Source organism: Pseudopipra pipra, chromosome 4, assembly GCF_036250125.1.
Source record: "Pseudopipra pipra isolate bDixPip1 chromosome 4, bDixPip1.hap1, whole genome shotgun sequence".
Classification (NCBI taxonomy): Eukaryota; Metazoa; Chordata; class Aves; order Passeriformes; family Pipridae; genus Pseudopipra; species Pseudopipra pipra.
This window is the reverse complement of record NC_087552.1, coordinates 2,014,847-2,036,500: the sequence shown is the minus strand read 5'-3', so window position 1 is coordinate 2,036,500 and position 21,654 is coordinate 2,014,847. Positions and strand designations below refer to the sequence as shown.

The 21,654-nt window shown below is 47.5% G+C and overlaps 1 protein-coding gene across 8 annotated transcripts in view; it reads right to left on the bottom strand.

Moving 5' to 3' along the window:
• SLC4A4 (solute carrier family 4 member 4) overlaps window positions 1-21,654 on the bottom strand; it is a 140,702-nt gene that overhangs the window by 23,845 nt on the left and 95,203 nt on the right. For 5 of the 8 annotated variants that reach the window (XM_064653726.1, XM_064653730.1, XM_064653724.1 and 2 more), the window contains 9 exons: window positions 20,212-20,391; window positions 16,648-16,743; window positions 15,137-15,213; window positions 9,506-9,663; window positions 5,502-5,589; window positions 4,606-4,760; window positions 4,277-4,390; window positions 3,385-3,559; window positions 514-647 (listed from right to left, as the gene is read on the bottom strand). In XM_064653726.1, the coding sequence (XP_064509796.1) occupies window positions 514-647; window positions 3,385-3,559; window positions 4,277-4,390; window positions 4,606-4,760; window positions 5,502-5,589; window positions 9,506-9,663; window positions 15,137-15,213; window positions 16,648-16,743; window positions 20,212-20,391 (1,177 nt within the window). The remainder of the gene's footprint in view (window positions 1-513; window positions 648-3,384; window positions 3,560-4,276; window positions 4,391-4,605; window positions 4,761-5,501; window positions 5,590-9,505; window positions 9,664-15,136; window positions 15,214-16,647; window positions 16,744-20,211; window positions 20,392-21,654) is intronic. The other 3 variants (XM_064653725.1, XM_064653729.1, XM_064653728.1) reach the window with 3 other exon arrangements.

Here is a 21,654-nt window from a genome sequence, read left to right as displayed (position 1 = left end):
CTTTACTGCAGGAAAGCTCCACTGCGGAATTCTGGGGGCTGTTTCTATCACGGGCACTTTTGCTTTCACAAATGACAGTGATTATTTCAAACTATTAGAGATTTAAGGGCAAATTTTTGGTAACCTTGAGACCCGCAGGATTTCGTTAGTGAAGAGCTGGATTGATTTCTTTGCTCCTATGGGAAATCCAGAGCAGCCAGGGAAGCAGTGGCTGGGAGGAGCAGCACACTGTAAATAGAGCAAATCGCTCATGGAGGACTGAACTGGCCAAGGATTTCTTTCCAGGAGGCCTCACGGAGACAGGCAGCCACACACACCGGGCAGCGCCCTGGGACATGCGTGCCGGGAAAATCCCTGATGTGATTGCACTGGATCTCAAGAGGGAACAACGACATGTTTCATTTCGTGCACTAAATCCCCTCCTTCCCCACCGCCAGGCAGCTCATTCTCTGGCTGGGATTTCATTACCATGGGACATTCCTCCCCCCCCGCCCTCTCCCCCCACGTACTCACTTGCTGAAGTTGAAGAGGAGCCGCTCAAAGACCAGGACGGGCCCTGTGCTGCTCAGAATGGTGAGGGGCTGACCAGCCAAAAGGCAAAATATGGCGCCGGTGACGGCCGTGCCCAGGAAGCTCTCCAACACGCCCTGCGGACACACGGCACAAGGGTCACTTCTGCTGCAGAACCCTTTAGAAATGAGCGGTTCTGCCGGTGACCGGCCGTGGGCTGCAAGGGAAGAGCATCCTCTGCCTCTCCTGCAGCTCACACTGAGATGTGTTGGTCCCACACGATCCACAGTTACTCCGGATAACCACCAACCCCCCTTGGATATCTGAGTTCCACAGGTTATCAATGCTATATATAGTATCTTATATTTGACAAGGGGGGGGAGAGCGTTTTCAAGGACAACTTAAACGATTTCAGAACTCCTGGAACATTCAAAGGCAGGTTGGACGGGGCTTGGAGCAACCTGGTTTAGTGGAAGGCGTCCCTGCCCGTGGCAGAGGGGTCGGAACCAGACCCCTTTGTGGTTCCTTCCAACCTAAACCACTGTATCATTCTATGATCTTCCAAGCCTTTGACAGTAAAGAGACACGTCTGCGTGACTCCTCAAACAGCTGTAGCAGAGCATGGCTACAGGATGGCACCAAAATCCCCCAGGACAATGGATGTGGGATATTTTCTCTCTCCAACTGAGCAGACATTTCCTAGATAAACAACCTGCTTCTCTTTCAAGTCACTGGTTTAGTAAGTAAGACACAAACCAAACAAGGTTGTTTCACCCAGCAGCCACGTGTTAAGACCCAACTTCATCAGATGTCACCAGCAAGCCATAAATTCCATACTTAACGAGCTCTACGATTACCTTTGGCACGCGTGGCAAAGCAGCTTGGCTGGAGAAGGATAGAACAGCACACTTGGTGCATTCTTGGATTTTCATGTCCAGCTGTAGCTGGACAATGTCTACTTTTAAAATAAAAAATGTAGATGAAATATAAATGGCAATAAAATGTGATTACTGGCTGAGTGTGCAGAACGTGCTGATCTTACCTCATTTACTCTTAATCTATTTACACTTGACTGAGTTTTAAAGGAGTTATAAGAGCATCATCTCCTACTGAATAGGACGTGCAGCCATCAGTATTACCCTCTCCAGGAACATGTTCCCAACAACCCGGGGTGGATTTAACCCCAGGCTTATTTGCATGGCTGGAGCTGTGTGAACCAGCAGCCTCATTAATGCCACACACGTTAAGTAACAGCACATGCAGATCCTTCCTTCCATCCATGATACGCTGCAGGGATGGGGCTGCAGTTTCCCTGACTTATCAGGGGTATTGTGAAGAATTTAAGTCCAGTTTTGTGTCTCTCTTCCTTGGAAAGACACAAATCAGTGTTTACACTGAGGAAAGTAATATTTGCTGGCTGCCTCTGGGGGACTTGTGAGGATGAGCCGGTTGCTCCCGGGGTGAGGAACGGCATCCACACAGCCGATCCCCTCCGCTCCTCTGGCATTACTCATGGAGAGGGCCCTTGCGGCCAGCGCATCTGGAATCTCTTTTCCCTACATTCTTCCACGTGTCTGAAGCTAAGAATAGTGTCCTTTCGCAGAAACACAGAACTCTGGAGCGAGCTGTTAAGGAAGCACCGGCCGGAGCAGCTCCCAGGACAGGCAGCAGGGACGGGCCGTGCTCAGGGCCTGTCCCAGCAGCAGCCACATCACTCTTTGCAGCCAACAACACACAGGAACTGTGATGTGGTAGACACAAAAATACCGTTTTTCTTTTTTTGCTACTTGATAATACACGTTCACGGGATACAAAGGTAACAAAAGAGGCTTTTGGCCACTCACAATAAAGTGATTCTAAACTTGGAATCGGGTAACATTTCCCCTTTCTCCTCCTAATTTAAAGACTGCACCTCATTCAGAAGCAGAGCAGACAGGCTTTGCTCTGCTACCCAGTGACAGCCCAGTGCTGCTCACTGATGGGTCCCAGAGGCCCCTCCGTTCCTGACTTCCCTGAGTCTCAGAAAAGGCAAACTGTCAGCACAGGGGAGAAGGAAGTTTGGTACTCCACAGGCTGCTGGATCTTCCTCTAGCCTGTAATTCATCACAGGGAAGCGCAAAGATACACGCCCTCCTTTTCTATGTTTAACTTAATTAAACCTGCTTAAATTAGTAATTTAGTCACTGTCACTACAATCTTAATTATTGTTAGGAGATTTGATGTGGCTGCACTGAATCTGTCTAAATACAACCTCCTATTTTTCCTGTTATTCCACTAACATGAAGCCCCTATGGCATTGTTAATGCAGAATCCCCTTCCTTTAGCCTGAGCTATCCTTTGAAGCCCCAATTCTTGCCTTGTCCGCTGATCCAGCCTGTCCATGGATATGCCAGCTGGTTCTCAGGATCTCCCACTACTTCAAAATTCATCTTTCTAAAAATCTTACAGTTCTCTCCTGTGTCACATCTCCTGATTTACTTGCTTTCCTATGAATTTTAGGATGTTCTTTTCACCAGAGAGACAGAAGCCCAGGGGTTGTAGGAGTCAGGCAGAGGATTCAGACATGGAAAGTCTGAATCAGACTTAGCAAACTTATTTGGACTGAAATGGTACAACTGAGAGCAGATCAGAAGAACTTCTCTCTAGGGAAAGAGCAAACACCTTCTCCACCTCCTGGCCTGCTTTTAATCACCATTTAAGGTAACTCCTGTACAATCTGTCAAAGGACAGCCAACGACAGCAGAGAAAGCAGTAAAAACACAGGACAACTCCATTATTGTATCCAGAATTCCAGCTCTGTGGGTGCCCAAACGCTCCTCTGGCTGGACAGTAAGAACGAAATGCTGTTTGTTGGTTCTGAAAGCTCTTGCTCACCTGCATGTTCTCCGTAGCATCCCCAAGCAATCCCCCAAAAGTGATGGCATTGGTGACAGTGGCCAGGTAGATAAAGAGGATGGCTGAGAGGGCCTGGATGTTTAAAGCGTCGTAGAAGTCGCTGGCGAAGAACGGTGCTTTTCTCTTTATGTCTTTGATCAAGCCCCCACAGAATCTGCAAGGACAAGAAAGAGGAGACTCGTGAAAAATGTTTTACAGTGAAAGTCACCATGATAAGCCATCAGAGACACTGCCAGCAATGAGGTATTATCTCAAAGGAGTGAGATCACCACATTACACACAGTCTTACTGCAGCTGTGGTGGTCCAGGGATATCAGAGATAATGTTGTAAAGATAGATAATATCTTGAACATGCGATGCAGCTGGAAAGAGACAAATTTCAGGAACACAAGCCTTGCTAAAACAGACCACTACAGTTTGCAGTTCAGGAAGCTTGTCTGTTGCGGGTTTTTTTCTCCAACTATATTAGTTGATGTAATAAAATAGATTAACTCTGGTCTACATCCCTGACTAAATTTCTCCACATGGCAGACACCATGGCTGGGCGAGCCAAACAATCTGCTACACGGAAAAATGCTTCAAATTGTTAACCAGCAAAAGAACTGGATGTAAAAACACACAGGAAATAATCTTGGAGAACAAGGGAACTCACTTGCAGACATGCCTTTTTGTACGATGCCAGACAAGACAGCACTTAACTCTTATAAACTCCACGTGGCTCTGACATTGCCAGCTTGAAACATGTTTCTGTTGAGCCTCTTGTTCCCCTGCTCACAGCTCCCCACCAACACCAGGACTGCTCTGACACGGTGGCAGACAGGTACATGTCACCTTCTGTCCTTTTTAATGGATTTTTAACCCTTGGACCCACCTGCCCGTGCGCTGCAGCTCCTCACAGTCCCCGTGGCCCCCGCCGCCGTGCCCTCCGTCGTGAGGGGTGTCCCCGTTCATCTGCAGGTTCTCCCCACCCGAGTACATGTTCTTCCTGGGCAAGAACGTGGCGTGTCAGAAGGACCAAGCAGAACACAGCTACATTGTTATGTGCCTATATCACCTTAAAAGGTACAGAACTGCAGGAACAGACAGCTGCAGGTCACTCAATAAATACCCCTGGTGCAACCAAAGCACTGGTTCTTCCCATCACCTTTTCAGACCTGATGCCCACTGTCCTTCATCATGGACACTGTCTCCTGCTATTACCTCTTATCCGAAGAAGGGAGAGACTTGGGAGGCTCTATCCTAATGGCTGGATCCCATTCCCCAGGGGGGAGCACAATGACTTCATCCAGAAACTCATCGATGCCCGCAATCAGGTCCTGCCGGTCCTTGGCTTTATAGGCAATGTCATGGAATACCTGCAAGGAAAAGAGAGATTTCACATGGAATAGGTTTGCATTTTCTGTAGCCCAGACTCCAGAGGCAGCTGCCTAGTTATATTCTACAAAACCAACTTAATTCCTTCTCAAAAACCTCTGAAGAAGTATCAGGACATTTGGCATGAGGAGGTGTGACCCTCAGAAAAGCCCCTTCCTTCAGCTGGACAATGACAAAGATTCTTTCTTGCAGGCATGTTTCTAATTTTAAGCAAAACATACATTTCTAACCTTTAACAATTTTACTAAAGCAATCAATGTATTTCTTTATCCAAAAAAAGAGTTTTCCTCTACAGAAGGAGTTTCAATTTGAGAAGACACTTTTACAAAGCCGCCTACTTAGTCTATCAAACCCAGGTTCATTTTCAACTCTGTGACATAGAAATAATGACACCACCTGAAGTGTGGCTGTGGGATACTGGGATGGTGGAATGGGACACAAGGCACAGACCACGACAGAATTAATTCAACAATTAATTCACAGTTGATTTGCAAGAGTGACTGCCAGCAGGAAAACACACGCGGTGCACAAATGCCTCCTCCAGTCACGCTTTTACAAAACCACGAGGCCAGAGGCAATAACTATGTCCACAGATGGAATCAGGAGGTGACATCTGGATATTCCGGCTTTACATGAATGCTCATTCATGTCGACCAGTCTGGGGAAATAGATATCATTACCTGGGAGAACCCCTTTTCCATGGGAGATGCCAAGACACCTACCTCATCTGACATCAGTGTGGCGATGGCTCGGCCGATCTCATGGTAGGACTTTGCTTTGCCCTTCGGTCCCAGCAGAATGAAGAGAAATCTGACAAAACCAAGAGATTGTTCCCATTTAGTATGGCAAAACAAACTGCTTATTATTTATACAACATCTAGACAGAACTATGACTTCAAAAAGTTGTGGTTCCTGTTAGGGATGCAGAGGCTGCCAGCAGCCTCCAACTACCTCAGGAGCAGAGGTTACACCCTGCGGCCCATCATGTCCTGTGCAACACACAAAGCCTGTCCACCTCCACAGGGACTTGTTTCATGGAACCACAGAATAGTGTGGGTTGGAAATGACCCTATGATACTGAAAAGCAGCAGAAACAAACTTCTTAACACCAATTTGAGGGTGTTAAAAAGGGCATTCGGTGCCGGACGTTCGGAGGACAGCTCCTCTAATCGAACGTGCCAAATGACAGATAGACAGGACTCTTTATTACACAAAGCATTTACATATTCATTAGATATTCTTGCTTAATGCATATTCATTAGGTTGCTTTATATAGTCACATCCCTACTGGAAGTCCTTTTTTGGTCCTTCCGGGTCTTCTTTGTCATCTGGACCTCAGTTCCTGAGCAGGCACAGCATCACTGTGTTTCACCAAAAACTGTAACGTTTGTTCTTTATCTTGTTTGGGTACACAGAGCTTAGTTTACATCCTGTTTGTTTGAGTTACATCCCTTATCTAATTCTCTAGGACTTCTCTAAGATGATATTGCTCCTTATTTGGGCACTCTGGGATACCGTGAGTAAAGTTTCTATTTCTCTTATCACCTAAATGCCATTTAGTTCCAACCCCTGACATCTTCCACTAATCCAAGTTGCTCCAAGCCCCATCCAACTTGGCCTTGGACACTTAATTTCTTACATAATCTCTCTGCACAGCAACTACATCCAAGTCACTGCTGATGAGCTGGAAAAACACCATGATATGAAACCTTTGTCAGTGCAAACACACAGATGAAATAACCTCACCAGAAGTACCTCTCCCATTCCAAGCACTGGATTAAGTATTATTTTAGCTCCCTAAATCAAAATATTGTGAGGTACTAAGTCAAATGGCTTATGAGGAGTATTATATCCAAACAAGTAGACTTTCTATTTAAAAAATTTAGAGTCCTATAAAAAAAAAAAAGGCAGCAAGTGATAGGAGAGGATCCATAAATACATACTGATTGGCATTACTACATAACACTTCTTACTCGAGTTCTTCGCAAGGCGTTCAAGTGTTTTACTTGAGGTTCACGTGGAGGTGAGTAAGCCACACACACCCAGGTTATGTCCCCTGCTCTCCTCCCACCTCCTGGAACTTTCTCTGTTTCACCAGTTATTATAAAACAACGTTCAAGACACACTGTTCCCCAGCCAACTCTTTCCAAACTCCAGGATGCAACTTAGCCAAATATATGAATTTTAAAAAAGGAGTTCATAACTTCAGGAGTTGCTGCTTGGCATTCTCTCGGTGCTCTGGGGGAACCAGGCATTTTCATAAGAGTCTCCTGCAATAATTCCATCAGCTGGATCTCTTCCAGCACAGAGCAGCAGCACCTGAATGCTCCTGCACTACTAAAACACTCTTGGAAAACAAGCAGTATGTGCCATTTTCCAAATTCTTTGTCCTAATTCAGCAATGGGACATACAAGCCCAGTAACCTTGGATTAGGGGGTGGACACCCTGCTATGGTCAGTCCAGGAGACAGGATCCCATGGACCATCCCCTCGTCCTTGTCCCCAAAACAAGAAAAAAAAGAGGAAGAGCAACTAAACCAAGATGCGAGTCCAGCCTGCTCATCCATGCCTCCAACCTGCAGCAAGAGCAGCAACTCCATAAGGGTTAAAGGCACCTGAACAAAGGAATGTCAGACAAGTCCTAAAGGAAAGGTGCCTTTGCAGTGAAAAGCTTCAGTCAGGAGGCCTGGGAGGAGAACCTGATGTTGGATCTGCCACACGCTTCCCAGGTGACCTTTGGGCAAGTTACTTCACTTCATCTGAGACCTGCAGACACAGGCCTTTCCCAGCACTGCACACCAGACTGTGCAAGTCTGTGCAGCTTATCTTCACAAACATCTCCTTCTTGCTCATTCCCCTTCGTTTTCCCCATTATCATTCCATTAACCAGCAGCCTTGAACGCAGGACTGCCCATTTCTCTGAGGAAAACACAGAGCTCCTTCTCTTGTGCTGTCTTGGCAGCAGCCATGCCCAAGCCGTGCTGCAAGCTCAGGGCTTCTCCAAACAAGGAGTCCTGAGTGCTGTGGGATTAAATCCGACACGAGAAAACCAAAGGTTTTAAAAGGTTTTTATCAATCTGACCAGTAAAAAGAAAGTTCAGGAAAGGCTGGGATATCTCAATTCCTATTGCATCTCCCTGATTTTTATTACTAGGGCTGTATGAAAACACCTGGTGGAGATAATTTTTCTGGGGAGTTTGTGAAATCTTCCTCGTTTCTTTTAAGTAAAAATTTGCTTTTAAGTAAAGGAAATACTTAAAATGCTTTGCAAGAAACCATGAAGGAAAAAAGTGCCCAGCTTGGACAGTGTGGTATCCACAACTTTACCAGGAAATCGATAATTTAACAAGATAAGAGGAGAAGCCCCAGGGGAGAGAGGGGTGGGCATGCCAGAGGCTCCAGTTGCAGCATCCTGTGGAGTCTGCGGGCTTTAAGTGCAGGTTCACAGCAGGAACCGGGGCATGGGAGGAGATGCTCCATCACAGCTCCTCGGGCCCTGAGGGGATTTCCTTGATTGAATTTCGAAGGATGCAGCCATTGCAAATGGCTCTTCATCACTCATGAAAGCCATCTAATGAGCCTCCCTGCTTTGATTAGGGCCAGCATTTGCTTTGGAGGACAGCAAATGGATAATACTATTTCCTGGGAAAAATGCTGGCATGGAAGGACATATTGCCTTGATTAACGCTACTGAGTCATGAGGCTGCCCAGCAATCCTGGATTCAACTTCCCAGCTCCCACCACCACAGCAAACAATACCTAATTTTACATCTGTGGAAAAGCACTCGGAGGCGCGCTTAAAAAATAGAGTCAGTGGGATTGCACTTGGGAGCTGAAATAGTGAAGCACACAGAGCCCAGGAATGCTGAGGAATGAGTAACCTGCTACAAAATGAAGCCTCTTCTGTGTCCCCACACTCCTACCCGAATACCCAGCGTGTGCAAACAGTTGTTGACGTGGCTGTAAGAAACCACTTCGTGAAAACCCAAGACATACAAACGCTGCTACTACAATTAAAGGGCAAAGCTAGGTGCTCTTTTCCCTTTGTTTGGTACACAGAAACAAGGCACAGATTATTCCAAGAGCCGCGTAACTTCCATTCCGTGCAAGGGCTGTGATATTGCTATGAATTCACACAGGGCAGCTCAGACAGCCAGGCATATTCAAGCAGTGACTTCAAATATTTAAGAACACAAGATACACTGCGGTTTGTGAGACTCAGATCAACTTGCAACACGAGTCACAATAAATAAAATATTTATCTGACATTTTTCCCTCAGCCATTATGCGTTACAAATCCACCAGTCCCAACAGAATTGTATGTCTCAGATTATCCAAATATATTTTTGCCCCAGCAGGGACAGAACTGAATCCTTCATCTGATCTGAGCTGAAGAGGAACAATATGTACAGCAAAAATGTGCAGAGGGAATCTGAGATCCGTACAGAAAGGGCAGGAAGAAAGCCCCAGGTGTTAAATGTGACACTGATAGTGCCCTTTACTACTGAGCTGCTAAGTTTCTGTAATGTTTTACTTATAACCAGACTCAGGACCTGAAAATTATGAAGCAGCATCAGTGAGTTTTGTTACTTTACGCCACCAATCCTGACCGGTATCCGTGTCACAGGATGGAAAGCAGTGGCTAAGACCTCCTTCTGGCCTGGTGTTTTTACTGTGAGAGGTTTTTTACTTTAAGAGGCAGGTCCCTGGGGGCTGGTTCCCTTACCGGGTGGGCACGGGGACCTCGGTGAGCGCTCCCAGCATGACGGCCTGCTGCAGTCGCACGAAGGCGATGAAGGGGCTCTCCAGGAAATCCACCTCCCCCACCAGCACGTTGGAGGCCTCAGCGTCACGGGGCAACTTCTTCATGAATTTGTTCTTCAGCTGCAGCAGTGAAAGAGGAAGGAAAAGAAAACTGAGTGGTGTTAGGCATGTTCTTCTCATACTTCTGTACTGCTTCTCTGCACCTCTGTACTCTAAGTGCGCACACTCCACAACATCACATCCTCAGGCTGACAAAGGTCAGCTAATTCCAACTCTGGAGAAATGTCATCAACAGGGAATGGGAGAACGCTGCGGCAGCAGCCACTGAGTTCTAAAAATCAGCCTCTGCGAGATGCCTTTGTCTGAAATTCGGCAGCGGCAAAATTAATTTGGAGTTGGAGGCTTCTGAAAGCCCTGCCCTCAGCTGGTTCCCAATCCGCCCTCTCTCCCTGGGTGACCTCTGGAGATGCTCTGTGTGTGCCTGGTGAAGGGTGAATGGAGAGGGAGGATGTACTGCCAGGAACACTAAGGGGGCAGGGACTGAACTGGGCTATGAATCCCTAATGAGCTGTGCCAGGCAACTCAAGGAAGGAGAAAAATGGAAAAAGTCTCAGGAAAAGGCATCAATTGATTAAGCAGGAAGAAACTGCTGGAATCATCCTATCCCTGCATGCTTCAGTCAGGATCACCACCAGAGGAAACAGTAAATAAGCATCAAGGAGCTCTTCGGAGGAAGCCTGGAAAAGTGCTACCAGTTCTTTCATAGACAGTGTTTGGGAGGATAGTGGTGATTAAAAAAAGCAATGGGAAGGTGGCAAATCCACTTGGCCACATTGCTGAACAAGGATGCTTCAGCAACACCAGGCCTGGTTTGAACACATGGCCCAAACCCAGGTGATTTTCTGAGCCAGAACTGACCTGCAGAGTCTCCACTCCTGTGACTGCCCAGCTCCCGATGTCAAAGGCTCTGGCCCCTTCAGTCTCCCCTCACCCAGCACAGCAAACCACCATGACTAATTTCAAAGAGCTGCTATTATAGTGGGGGTTTTTAGCTCCAAATGAGTTTTACAGCACCACTCACCACTTCCTTAAATCATTTATCAGACAGGTGATGGGAAGGGTGCAGTCAGCACTTAAAATCCATTTGAATCGTTCTCTGAAGCAGCTTGGGAAAGATTTAAGTCCTCGGCAGCACCCGGGAGCAGGGAGCTTCACCTCCCCCTGCACTCTGCCAAATTGAGCATCCTTCCAACCTGACCACTAGTGTTGAAGGCCGCAGGTCTCCAGCACTGCAGTTGCAAAAAGGCACAGCAACCTGAAAATTCCAATTTCCTTAAATGCACACTCCAATCATCATCACTTCGGGGATCAATCGGAAATGAAAGCAGCTCCTAAGTACACACTCCTAAGTAGCACTTAAGGAAGGTTAATTCCCCCAGGAATTTGAACCTGCCTCTGTCTCTCTGCTTTTTGTATCTGCTTACATATAGCTTATAGTCTTTCCCATAACTTATTCCATGAACACCTGCCTCAAGGGGGACCTTCCAGGCTGCTCCATCACCCAGGGATACTTTAGCAGTGCACTGTGGATATGGGGAGAAACCAGGCAAGCAAAACTGCTCTCTGCATCACAAAAAACAGCCAAAGTAAAGGAAATCCCAGTTAACTAAACTTCCTGGAAACTCTTCCTTCTCTCCAGAAAGGTGGTAGTGATCTGTACTGGAAAACAATAATTTCCACTGGAGCTCCATGGAGTGAAAGTGGGTCACCCAGGCTGACAGACCTCAAAATTGGGAATGTCTGCTTGCAACTGTGGAGGTGAGGAGATGTTCAAACAGGAAAAGCAGTGAATGGCTCCCACTATCAATCACTGGACTGCATTCCCAAGAGTGGGATCCTGCCAGTGCCCTCCCCATCTACTGGTCCCCGGGAAAGGCAGGAGGGTTTCTCTCAACAAGGCCAATTTCTTTTTTAACTGCAGTGCTGGCTTTGGCACAGATCCCCTGTTGATATGGAAACACTGCTTTGAATACACAGTGCCCACACCACAACAAATAGGGAGGGTTTTGTGCCTCCCTCTCACTGACCACATTCATTCAGAGCCAGGTTTGTCCCAATTCCAAGCCCTTGGGAAGCGGAGATAACGCCGTGTCAGGAAACTCCCCGTATATCAACATACATTCCTTTTCTATATGCTGTTGCATCAGCTCAGGATTAGCAGGTCCCTGGGAAAACAGATTTTCTTTCATGTTCCTTCATTTTACATGTTGAGCACTGGAGGAGTCCTGGTGGTTCAGCCACTCAGAGGTGCCAAGGACATTCTAATAGAGCATAGCCAAAGGATTTCTCACGGGAGGAGGGACCGGAGTGGGAACAGCAGTAGGAACTTCCCCAGTCTCCTATGGTTTGCTGGCACCATGGCACCAGAGGACTCCTTTCAACCCCTTTCCTTCACACATAAGCTGAAAAAAAGAGTTTTAAATGTTTTTTGAATTACTGAGCTGTGACTGCCCCATTCTTGGAAGCGTCCAAGGCCAGGCTGGATGGGGCTTGGAGCAACCTGGGATAATGGAATGTGTCCCTGCCTACGGAAGGGTTGCGGAACAAGATGAGCTTTAAGGTCCCTTCCAACTCAAACCAGTCTGGGATTCTGTGAATACAGAGTTAAAGAAAATCTTGATCCAAGAGCTTGACCTTCAAGAGCTGCAGGAATTCTACTGCCGTGAGAAGCCCTGCTTTTACGGACACGGCACCGACACCACTGATGCATCTGGCAGCAGAGAGCTGGGAGTCCAGGAGAGAGCAAGAAGCCTAGATGCTCATGTATTAATTAGAAAACAGAAGAGAAGTACAATTTGTCCCAAAGTGCCACTACTTGTCTCTCCAGCTGTGAATGCCCAGGCCATTACCTGCAGCCAACATCTCCTAAAATAAAACAAACGGAGGCAAATCCCTTCTCCGTGCTGCGGCGACCTCAGGAGCAGTGCTCTGCCAACACAAACACAATGAAAGGGAATACAGCTCCTCTTCCCTAATTATCCTTATAAAACTCCAAACAAGCCCAAAGCAAAGACATGACAAAACAGCAACCCCCAAGTCTGTGGGCCGCTACTGAAGCTCTTTCTCATCGGAGCGGTTTGAGTCAGGGCCCTGCCGGCTCCTGCAGGACGCTGGGGATGCTGAGCCAGCCTCTTTGCAATCCCAAAGGATCAAGCCATCATTCCCATGGCAGAGAGAGCCGGCTGATGCAAACTACCTGATTCAGTATTCATAAATAACACCCCTGAGCCAGGCAGAGCTGCCTGGCACTGCTGGGAGAGCAGCAGGAGGGATGAGTCTGGGAGGATTCTCTGACAGCTCAGATCTCTGACAGGCAACTGTCCAAGGGGCACGAGCCCATGTGAAACCTGAACCTTACAACATATCCAGAGGAAAGGAGCAGGGAAGCCACAGATTAAAGGAATAATCTGGCTACAAAATACCTATACTGTTAATTGCACCATTCCAAATAGCATTAAAGGTTGCAAAACTGAAAATTAAGGATGTAGGAAGTCAGGAAAGTTCCCAAATGTACAGATAAGTTAGCTCAAAGCCTTCCTTCCTTTAAAGCATGGGGACACAATCCTCTATCTCTGCAAAACCAGGGACTGATTAAGGATGTAGGAAGGCAGTCCTGCTCCAAGCAACTGTTGTAAACTGACCTCACCGGCTGCAGTTCTTATTCACATGAGTAAATAAAAATTGGAATATTCTGTGTCTCCAGCAGACTCCCACCTCCCTGTATGGCCTCACTAACTGTCCAGTTCCCAGATGGGATGCCTGAATAACAAAAGCCAGTCACTCTGCTGCCAAAGCAAGAAAACCTGTTCCCTTTCCAGTTCCTGTTGTGGAAACATGATGGATTATTGCTGAGCCCCCGGTACGGCACGCTGAGTTCTGCTCAAGGGAGTTGCCAGGCATCACCACAATGCCACAAACTTTATCAAGGCAGGAGTTTGAGTCAGTCAGCAACAAAAACTGAGCTCTAAGGTGATTTCTCAAGGCGTAGGGGACATGGCTCCCAGTGTGCAAAGTTCATCAGCAGGACACAGGCTAATTAACTGAGAGGCTTTTTGGAACTCGACACTTATCAAGTAATGGTTCTGACGACCAACAGCCAGGCATTATCTACATTGGAAGTTAAAAACTTTGGAGTGTGCTCCCAAACTGGATTTATTAACAGATTTTCCTATTAGTGTTACCAAAACGTCTATTTTTATACCCAATTCTCCACAAGAAGTCCATTATCTGTATGGCCAGAGACACTGGAGCAGGAGGGGCAATGGGGCCTGTCTGCACTGCTGAGAGCTGTGAAGCTGCTGCAATATTCAGCCCCAGCTTTGGGCTGGTCTAGCTATAAAACCCCAGTTATAATGGGATTAAAAATATAAACCAGCAGTCTGTCCAACAACAAAAAGCTGTTTTACAATCTTCCTCTTTCCCCAGGTGTGGCTATGTGAATTTAAAGGAATCCAGGTATTTTAGAAACCCGGTCAGTACAGATGAGGCTACAACACTGCATGACACTGAGGTCAGTGCAAAACACTCTGCCCCCCTTCTCTTTCCATGAAAGTATATTTATTTATGTGAATATCTATTTATTTTTAAAATATTTAATTACTCTGACCTCACTTTTCTACCTTGATTATGTTGCTGTGTCCCTTTAAGGTTGTGCCTACAGACGGTTGTGACCAGGCATTGTTGAAGGACTGGAGTCATTCTCAACTGGCCAGCAATGCTGTGTTACCCAAATAATTTTCCAAAGGGACTCTCATTTGCATTCAGAATCACCATGGGACTAGGGAATGCTGAAAGAGGCGGGCAAAAAAAGGGATTCTCCGAAAGAAACAGCCGGACTTTGAGAATAACCCACTTTTTGAACCCAGACAAAAGGTTTTTTGAAACTTGCACAGAGACCTCATTCAGCCACCAGTTTTCTAAGAGCTGGAATAAACTCACTCTTACCCCTCAGAGCCGGCAGCCTTCGGAAAGGACGGAAGCACAGACAAAGACAGCCCGTATGCCACAGCACAAACATTACCCTAGTCTAAGAAAGGGGTCAGATCCATGGAGACTCGGTACTAAAGGCCAATTTTAACTTCATTACTCCACTTTGGAGCTGCTCTTCCATGTCACCTGTCAGCACAGTCACCTTCCCTGTTCCACCAGCTGCTGTAGCAGGGACATGTGCCCCCTGCGTGCTCCTGCTCTATCCCATAGTCCCTGTGAACACTCGTCCTGGGGTGTTGCAGGACCCTTGTAATTCTTCAGCAGGAAGAGGATCAGAACTCCATCAGGCCATGGATATTTTCCCTCCTTTCTCATGGCTATCAGCAAGAGGCAGTGTATGTGGTGTCACTTGCTTCAGACCTTGTAAGAGTTTAACCTGCTGTTTTCAAGGGCTGGTGCTTAAAAAGTGGAGGATCCAGTCAGAGGGCTCAAAAATGCTTGTTCACCCTCTTCTTTTTCCATGCTAAGGTACAGAGAGCCCTTTCCTCAACACCCAGCTCCTCTCCATACACATCCTCAAGTGAAGGCTGGACCTGGAGCTTACCTGGTCCTTCTCAGGCTTGTCTGAGATGTCGTTCAGGCTGGTGGAAGTCAGGTTTCGGTGAGCCATGGCTGGGCTGCCTGTAGGAACAAGGCCAACACAAGTTAAAGCACCTGTTTGGATCTGGTCAGAACACAGAGGCTCAGGCTACAGCAACACCTTTCCTTGGGAGGCTGATGGGGGGAATTCCAGACCCTGACAGGCTGCTTTCTGTCACTTGATGTGGTACATGGGAGATTTAAGATGCTAATGCTCCGTCATCTCCGACTCACAGCGTTCCTGTGACTCCCAGGACAGCAAAAGAGTCCAATGACCTTCCATAACTCCTGCCTGTGGGAGAAAAAGCAAAGCAGCACCAGGCTGCTGACACTGATGGTACTGGGTCACCCAGGACCCACCACAAATCCATCCCTCCACAGAGCTGGGACCTTCCAAGGGTGCAAATCCCTCACCTCAGTTCTTCTACGTGGATGGCACCTGCCCTCCTCAGCATCCCAGACACTGTACACAGCTCACACAGAGAGGGAGAGTGGCAGCTCCCGGTCCTTCACAACAGGTCCTAATAAACATCTCCCTCACTCCAGTGAGCCCATTAAGTAAGCTCATGAACCTTAAGCAATGCACTGATTAGAACAACATGTGCACCACACTGACAGGACAAAAGTCACCAATTCCTGACACCAAATTGACCAGGGAGGCGAGACAATCCCAAGAGACACAGCAGAATAAATAAATAAATAAATAAAACCCAAATCGACCAAAACACAAACAAATAAGCAATAAACAAGTATGCTTTGAGACAATATTGACTTGATATTCACACTAAAAGGAATGTCCAAGTTCTCAGTGCTCATCAGCTCCTAGCACAAACAAACTCAATAATAAAGCAGCACCGGGAGTGAAAAACCGAAGGAGTGGGAAGAAAAAGCTCTGGACTCCCCGGAGCTGGGTTTTCTTTACAACACGTGGGTAGACTGAAAGTATTCCTTCTTGTGAGCCACCTGGAACCACACTATACCTGCTGTGTGTTCCTGCCACGTCCAGGAACATTGGCACATTGGCACAGCTGAAGCCAAGCACAATCAGATAAATCAGATGTTCCAAAAGGCAGAACAGTCCAGCTCATCCCGGAGAGATCAAGCCGACAGCCTATTTTTGAGGTTAATTTATATGGAAATTAAAATATTCAAACCCCTTTAACTGCTAAAGAATACTTCTCTAGATGAAAAAAATGCCACCAGAGAGCTTAGACCCCCCTCAGAAGGGGAGCATGGCCTGACCCACCTGCTTCATTCCAGATGAAAGAAAAAAGGAAAACAGAGCAAAACAGAGCAGTGGAGAGGACAGCGTGGATAACACAAACAGCCAGAGCAGCCCCATTCCCCACGGAACACATCCATGCTTTTCCCATTGTTAGTGCAGCAGCAAGCGTTAGGAGCCCGGCTGGGGCAAGTTCCCTCTTCCTCTCCTGACCCCCAGCCCTGAGCCCACCCTGAGCCCTGCCCGGGACTTACTGAGCCATCCCACGCTGGGGCTGCGCTGCACTCCCAGTTCATCATCCAAGGTGCGGGTGGCCAGGCAGGGCACGGAGCTCTCGAGCGGGCTGCGTGCTTGTGCCCGGCAAGCAGGAGACAGGAGCAGCAGCAAAGAGCAGGAAGAGAGCAAAGGGGAAAAGTTAAAAGAAAGGAAAACGAAATTATGCGAGGAAGAAAGGCTGGAGCAGCAGCAGGGGGGAAGCCAGGCAAGGAGAGAGTTTGACGCGCACACTGCGGCGATCAAAGCCCACTCATTTAGATCCCAACATCTCCTCCGCAGCTCCATCTTGGCAGGGCTGGAGCCAGCTTTCCATCCCCGGTGTCTAAAATTGAGGCATCTCAGAAGCAGATCTCAAGGAAGCAAGTGAGCAGCTGCAGTGCTGGTGGTGCTGAGCGTCCCAGGATGCAGCACCGTCAGTAACAAGAGGTTTTTGACAACAAAAATCAGGTCACGTCCCTGTAGGAGCCAATTTTGAGCACCCTGACCCCATGCATACATACCAGGCACACCAATCCGGGCTTAGAGATGCCCACCTTAGTCTGCAAAGCTTCCAGTCATGCCAATACGTACACTGGTAGGGGTTTTCCAAGCCTTCCTTGGAAAACATCTCATTTCTGACTTCAACTCCTCTCCTCTGTGCTGATATTATTCAGCTGGTGCCATTGCTAACTCTCTAAAGGGACTGAGGGTGCAGTTCATGTGCAAAAAAACATCACTGAACTGACTAAAGCTGAACCCAGAGGAGCTGTGGCTGCCCCATCCCTGGAAGTGTCCAAGCTCAAGTTGGACAGGGTTTGGAGCAACCTGGGATAGTGGAATACACAGAATAAAGACTTCAGAGAAGTTTTCACCTGTAGCCAGGTACCCTCCTCTCTGTGCATCAGCCAGCACTGTGCAGACAGCCTGTTATTTCAAGTCAAGTGTTTCCAAACCCCTCTGTCAGCACAGTGTGAACTAACACGGCTCAGGAGGAGTTTGGGCAGCACAGGCAGCACCCACGCGGCGACGGGATCGTGCCTTTATTTATGGTGGTTAAACACACACACTTAAAACACATCGCAGTTTTCTACAGCCTCTGCCAGCTTGGGTTTAGTGGGAGTGGATCGTTTTCTCACTTGCCAAAGGCTCCCACAGGTGTTAAATTATACAAAACGCTGGCAGGCACGAAGCTCTGAAAGAAGAATGTCAAAAATGGATAGCAAATGTCATCACAGAGGGCTGGTAAATATCGATCAGGCAGACCTGGGGCACCTGCAGAAGGGACAGTGACCACACAGCCCATGTTATACTGTGGCAAAGCCCAAGGTGTGCCAGCTGGAGAGCTCCAGCCCAGGTGTTACGTACTGCCCCAGGGCTCCAGGACAAGGGCTGTGCCAGGAAGGGACACAAAGAACTTGTACAAAGCCACTCAACAAAACCAGACATGCACCTGTCAAAAATCCCTGCAGGAGTTCCATCAACATGAACAATCAACATGTGTAAATAAGAACATTTTGGAGCCTCTGAGACTTCAGTTCTTTAGGTGCTCTGAACTAAGTGAGGGACAGGCACCTCGGCATCTTCGAGAGCCAAGGCCCAGGGGCTATTTCCAGATTTCAGATCTAACAAATAGATCCCATCCCTGGAAGTGTCCAAGGCCAGGTTGGACAGGCTTGGAGTAGCCTAGTCTGGTGGAAGGTGTCCCTGCTGAGCTGGGTAGCAGCAACATTAGCCCATAAAGCTGTTGTACCTGGGGAGAAGGATGCTCAGAGGGTCCCACAGACCCAGAGGCAGCATCAATATCGGATGGAAGTTTCACTGACACTGAAGTGAAAGCGAACACCTACCTGGAAAGGAACTCGAGGGAAATTTAGGAGCGCTTGGGGCTGGAGGCATGTGCATTACGGTGATTAGCCATGTTGAGAGACAGCTGCACTCCTGTTGGCCTCATTAAATTTTTATCTGTCTAAAGGACATGAGAGGCACTCATTGAATCTGAGGCAGAACTTGATCGAACACGTTCTGGAGTTACTTTTTCATTAAAGTGTAAATAATAAATAACAGTAACAACTATTCATGAGGTATTTCCCTCTGTATGTCAGTCTCGCCCTCCTAAAGTATCAAAGCACTTGAATTGTCATGGAATATAATGTGTTATATATAAACATCTCAGGTGGGGGAACAGAGGCAGAACAACACGAAAGGAGTGGCTGAAGGCCAGAGCCAGGATAGAATTCCTGGAGATTAGTCCAACTTGAACCAGGACCTGCGAAGCCCTTTCAAACAAGAACGAGAAATGAATGACATGGATTTTAGGTGATTTCAAAGTAAAGGATGCCCATAGCCATGAAAAATGAGCAAGGGCTGAGTGAAAACGTGAGGGCTCATCTGGCCATGCTGAGCCCTTCCCCAGAGCCAGAACTTCCTTGCAGTGCTTCCCAGAACCCAGTCCCTCCTGCAGGGATATTCACCTAGAACATTCCCTCGGTTCACGTTATTGCATGTTCAGGTTACTTGCTCAATGACTGTGTTATCCAGGCACTCGTACATGACAAGAGGCATCATCAAGAGCAATAAATATTCTCCACAGGCACATACACTCCTGTTGCAAAAGGAAAGGATGATCCAAAGTAGGAAATATTAATGAAGTGTGATAATAGGTTAGGGAGAGGTGTTAGGGTGAGTTGTAGCAGCAGAACGCAGCAAGCTCAGAGGCCTTTGGTGGAGCAAGAAGAAAAGAATTTCTTCACTTGCTTTTGTTCCTGGGTATTTTAAAATGGCAGCGTTTAGCCCAATTTCCAGACTGCCACAGGAGACAGCTGAGAGACTCAAAACTCCTCTTTTTTCATTACCATGAGTAAGAAGACCCCAAATCTCCATGCAGGGGCAAGTACAGTCAGTGCCCAGGCCTCTGTAGCTGTCTGCATCCACACACACACACTCTCATTTAGGGACACTACTACCAACACAGCACTACCTATTACACCCTTCTTAGAGACAAAAAGAGACGTAGTCACGACACACACCACAAAACCATTTCAGGACGAATAAAGCAGGATGGAAATCAGCTTTACCCCACTGGACAATGATTGTACAGCAATAAAATGCAAGCTAGATATTACTGCCAGCTCATTTTTGATTCGGAGTGCCACCGACACCGTCTGTTACAGACATGGAACGTGCTTGGAAGCTTCGCCTCTGCCCAAACATTTCAGGTGATCGGCCTTTCAGGTTCAGGCCCCATCAGAGTTTTTTGTAAACCCCTCTTTCCTGTCGCTGCTCCTACATCATCTCCTCCACGCAGCTGGAAGGGCATCCCTCTGCCTTCCCCAGCTGCTGCCTCCTGCCCTCCTGTCCCTCTCAAGTCCAGTGAAGATGTGGTTAGAGCGCTGTGCCAGGGCCAAAGCAGCCTCCAGAGCCCACTGCTGATGTGCCATCAGCACGGGTCTCGCTATGCTACTCGGGGTTAGAGAAGCGTTGTCAGGGCCACGCAGTTAGTTCTGGGCTGGGCTGGGTGGGTTGCCGTGACAGGGAAGGCTATAGCCACTTAGCCTCTGCATTACCATTATCGGGGTTGGAAAACATCCTACTTGCACTGGAGACGGTCTTTCCAATGTCAGCCAGCGAGCGCAGGTTGGATTTCTTGGTCTGGTGCCGGTGCTTCCTGAGCAGCGTGTAGGTGACCTTGTCCTTCAGTTCGGGTTTCAACAGCCCCGTCTCGATCTGATTGTCAACGATCATCTCTGTGGCAGGCACAGGAAGGGCAGGGGAGAGGAGGGCAAAATTAACCACAGAGCTCAAAACTCAGCTGCTTCCAGGGAGGGCAGGGAGAGGGGGACGGATTGTTTTCACCCCACCTTTTTGAGGGCTTTGCTCCCCATCTCAAAAACAGGTTTTTCTGGGAGTCTTTTTTAGACACTTCTTTGGAAAAGTAACACAAGCATTTCCATCCAGCGTGAGCCACTAACACACAGGTATTGCACTGAGACTTCCTTTGCTATTTCCTACATGCCACAAATCCTATTTCAAATCACCTGTACCCAGGGTAAGCTGGTTCTTAGTTTGGGAAGGGAATCAGCTCTGAGCCTAGATTTTAATGAAGAACTACAACTCCGTGGCAAGTGCCATTGTGCTCCCAAAAATCACATGGAAAAACTTCTATCGGATTCAACAAGGCCTGAGTTCACCTCACAGGCCCCCGATAAAACCTAATCTCAGGACAGGAAAAAATCCTGGAGATGAGCAACTAATTAAATCATTCACTTGCAGGACTGAAGTGATGGCAACTACGAGCGGCAGAACTTGCCCTAATTGCCACAGGATGAGTTACGTGGCTTTGCCTTTCACAGAATCACCAGGAGAAAAGGCTCCCAGCCCCCTCGAAGCCTGCTCACTTCCCACCAGTTCCCTCCTTTCTGCTGCCCTATCCCAGAGGAAAAAGGCAAAAAGGTCACCAGATGTATGAAGGATCTCCACTGTGCATTAAATCTCACACGAAGTCATTCCTTGATGACTTGAATTCACGCGCTGTCCCCCGAGGGCAAGTGGCAGCTCTTATTTGTCTGCTGGTAACTTTTATTTGTGCTAATAATAAAAGTTATGGGAAGGGGGAGGCAGGACACACATCACATTTGCTAACTCAGTGAGTCAGAAAGTCATCCTTCTGCGTGCTGCCCAAGAATTAGTACCTCTCCAAATGCCTAGGGAAGAGACTAGTTGTTCCTCCCAAATTAGGACAGGGCGGGTACATGCACGTAGGTACCTTTACACAAAATGTTCAGGAAAAGGTTGATTTTTGTAAAGTGTCATTTTTCTATAGCTTTTCTTGTACATGGCTTTGGTTAGTGATTTTTGGAATATTTTCTTCAGAACCCTCATTAAGTTTATCCTTCTCTATCTGGCATCTTCCCTTCCCTCTTCTTGACATAACACAAACAACAAAGAGAGCTTTTCTTTGGAGTTTTCCTTTCCTACGTGTCACTACCAGACACTAGCCAAGTGATCGT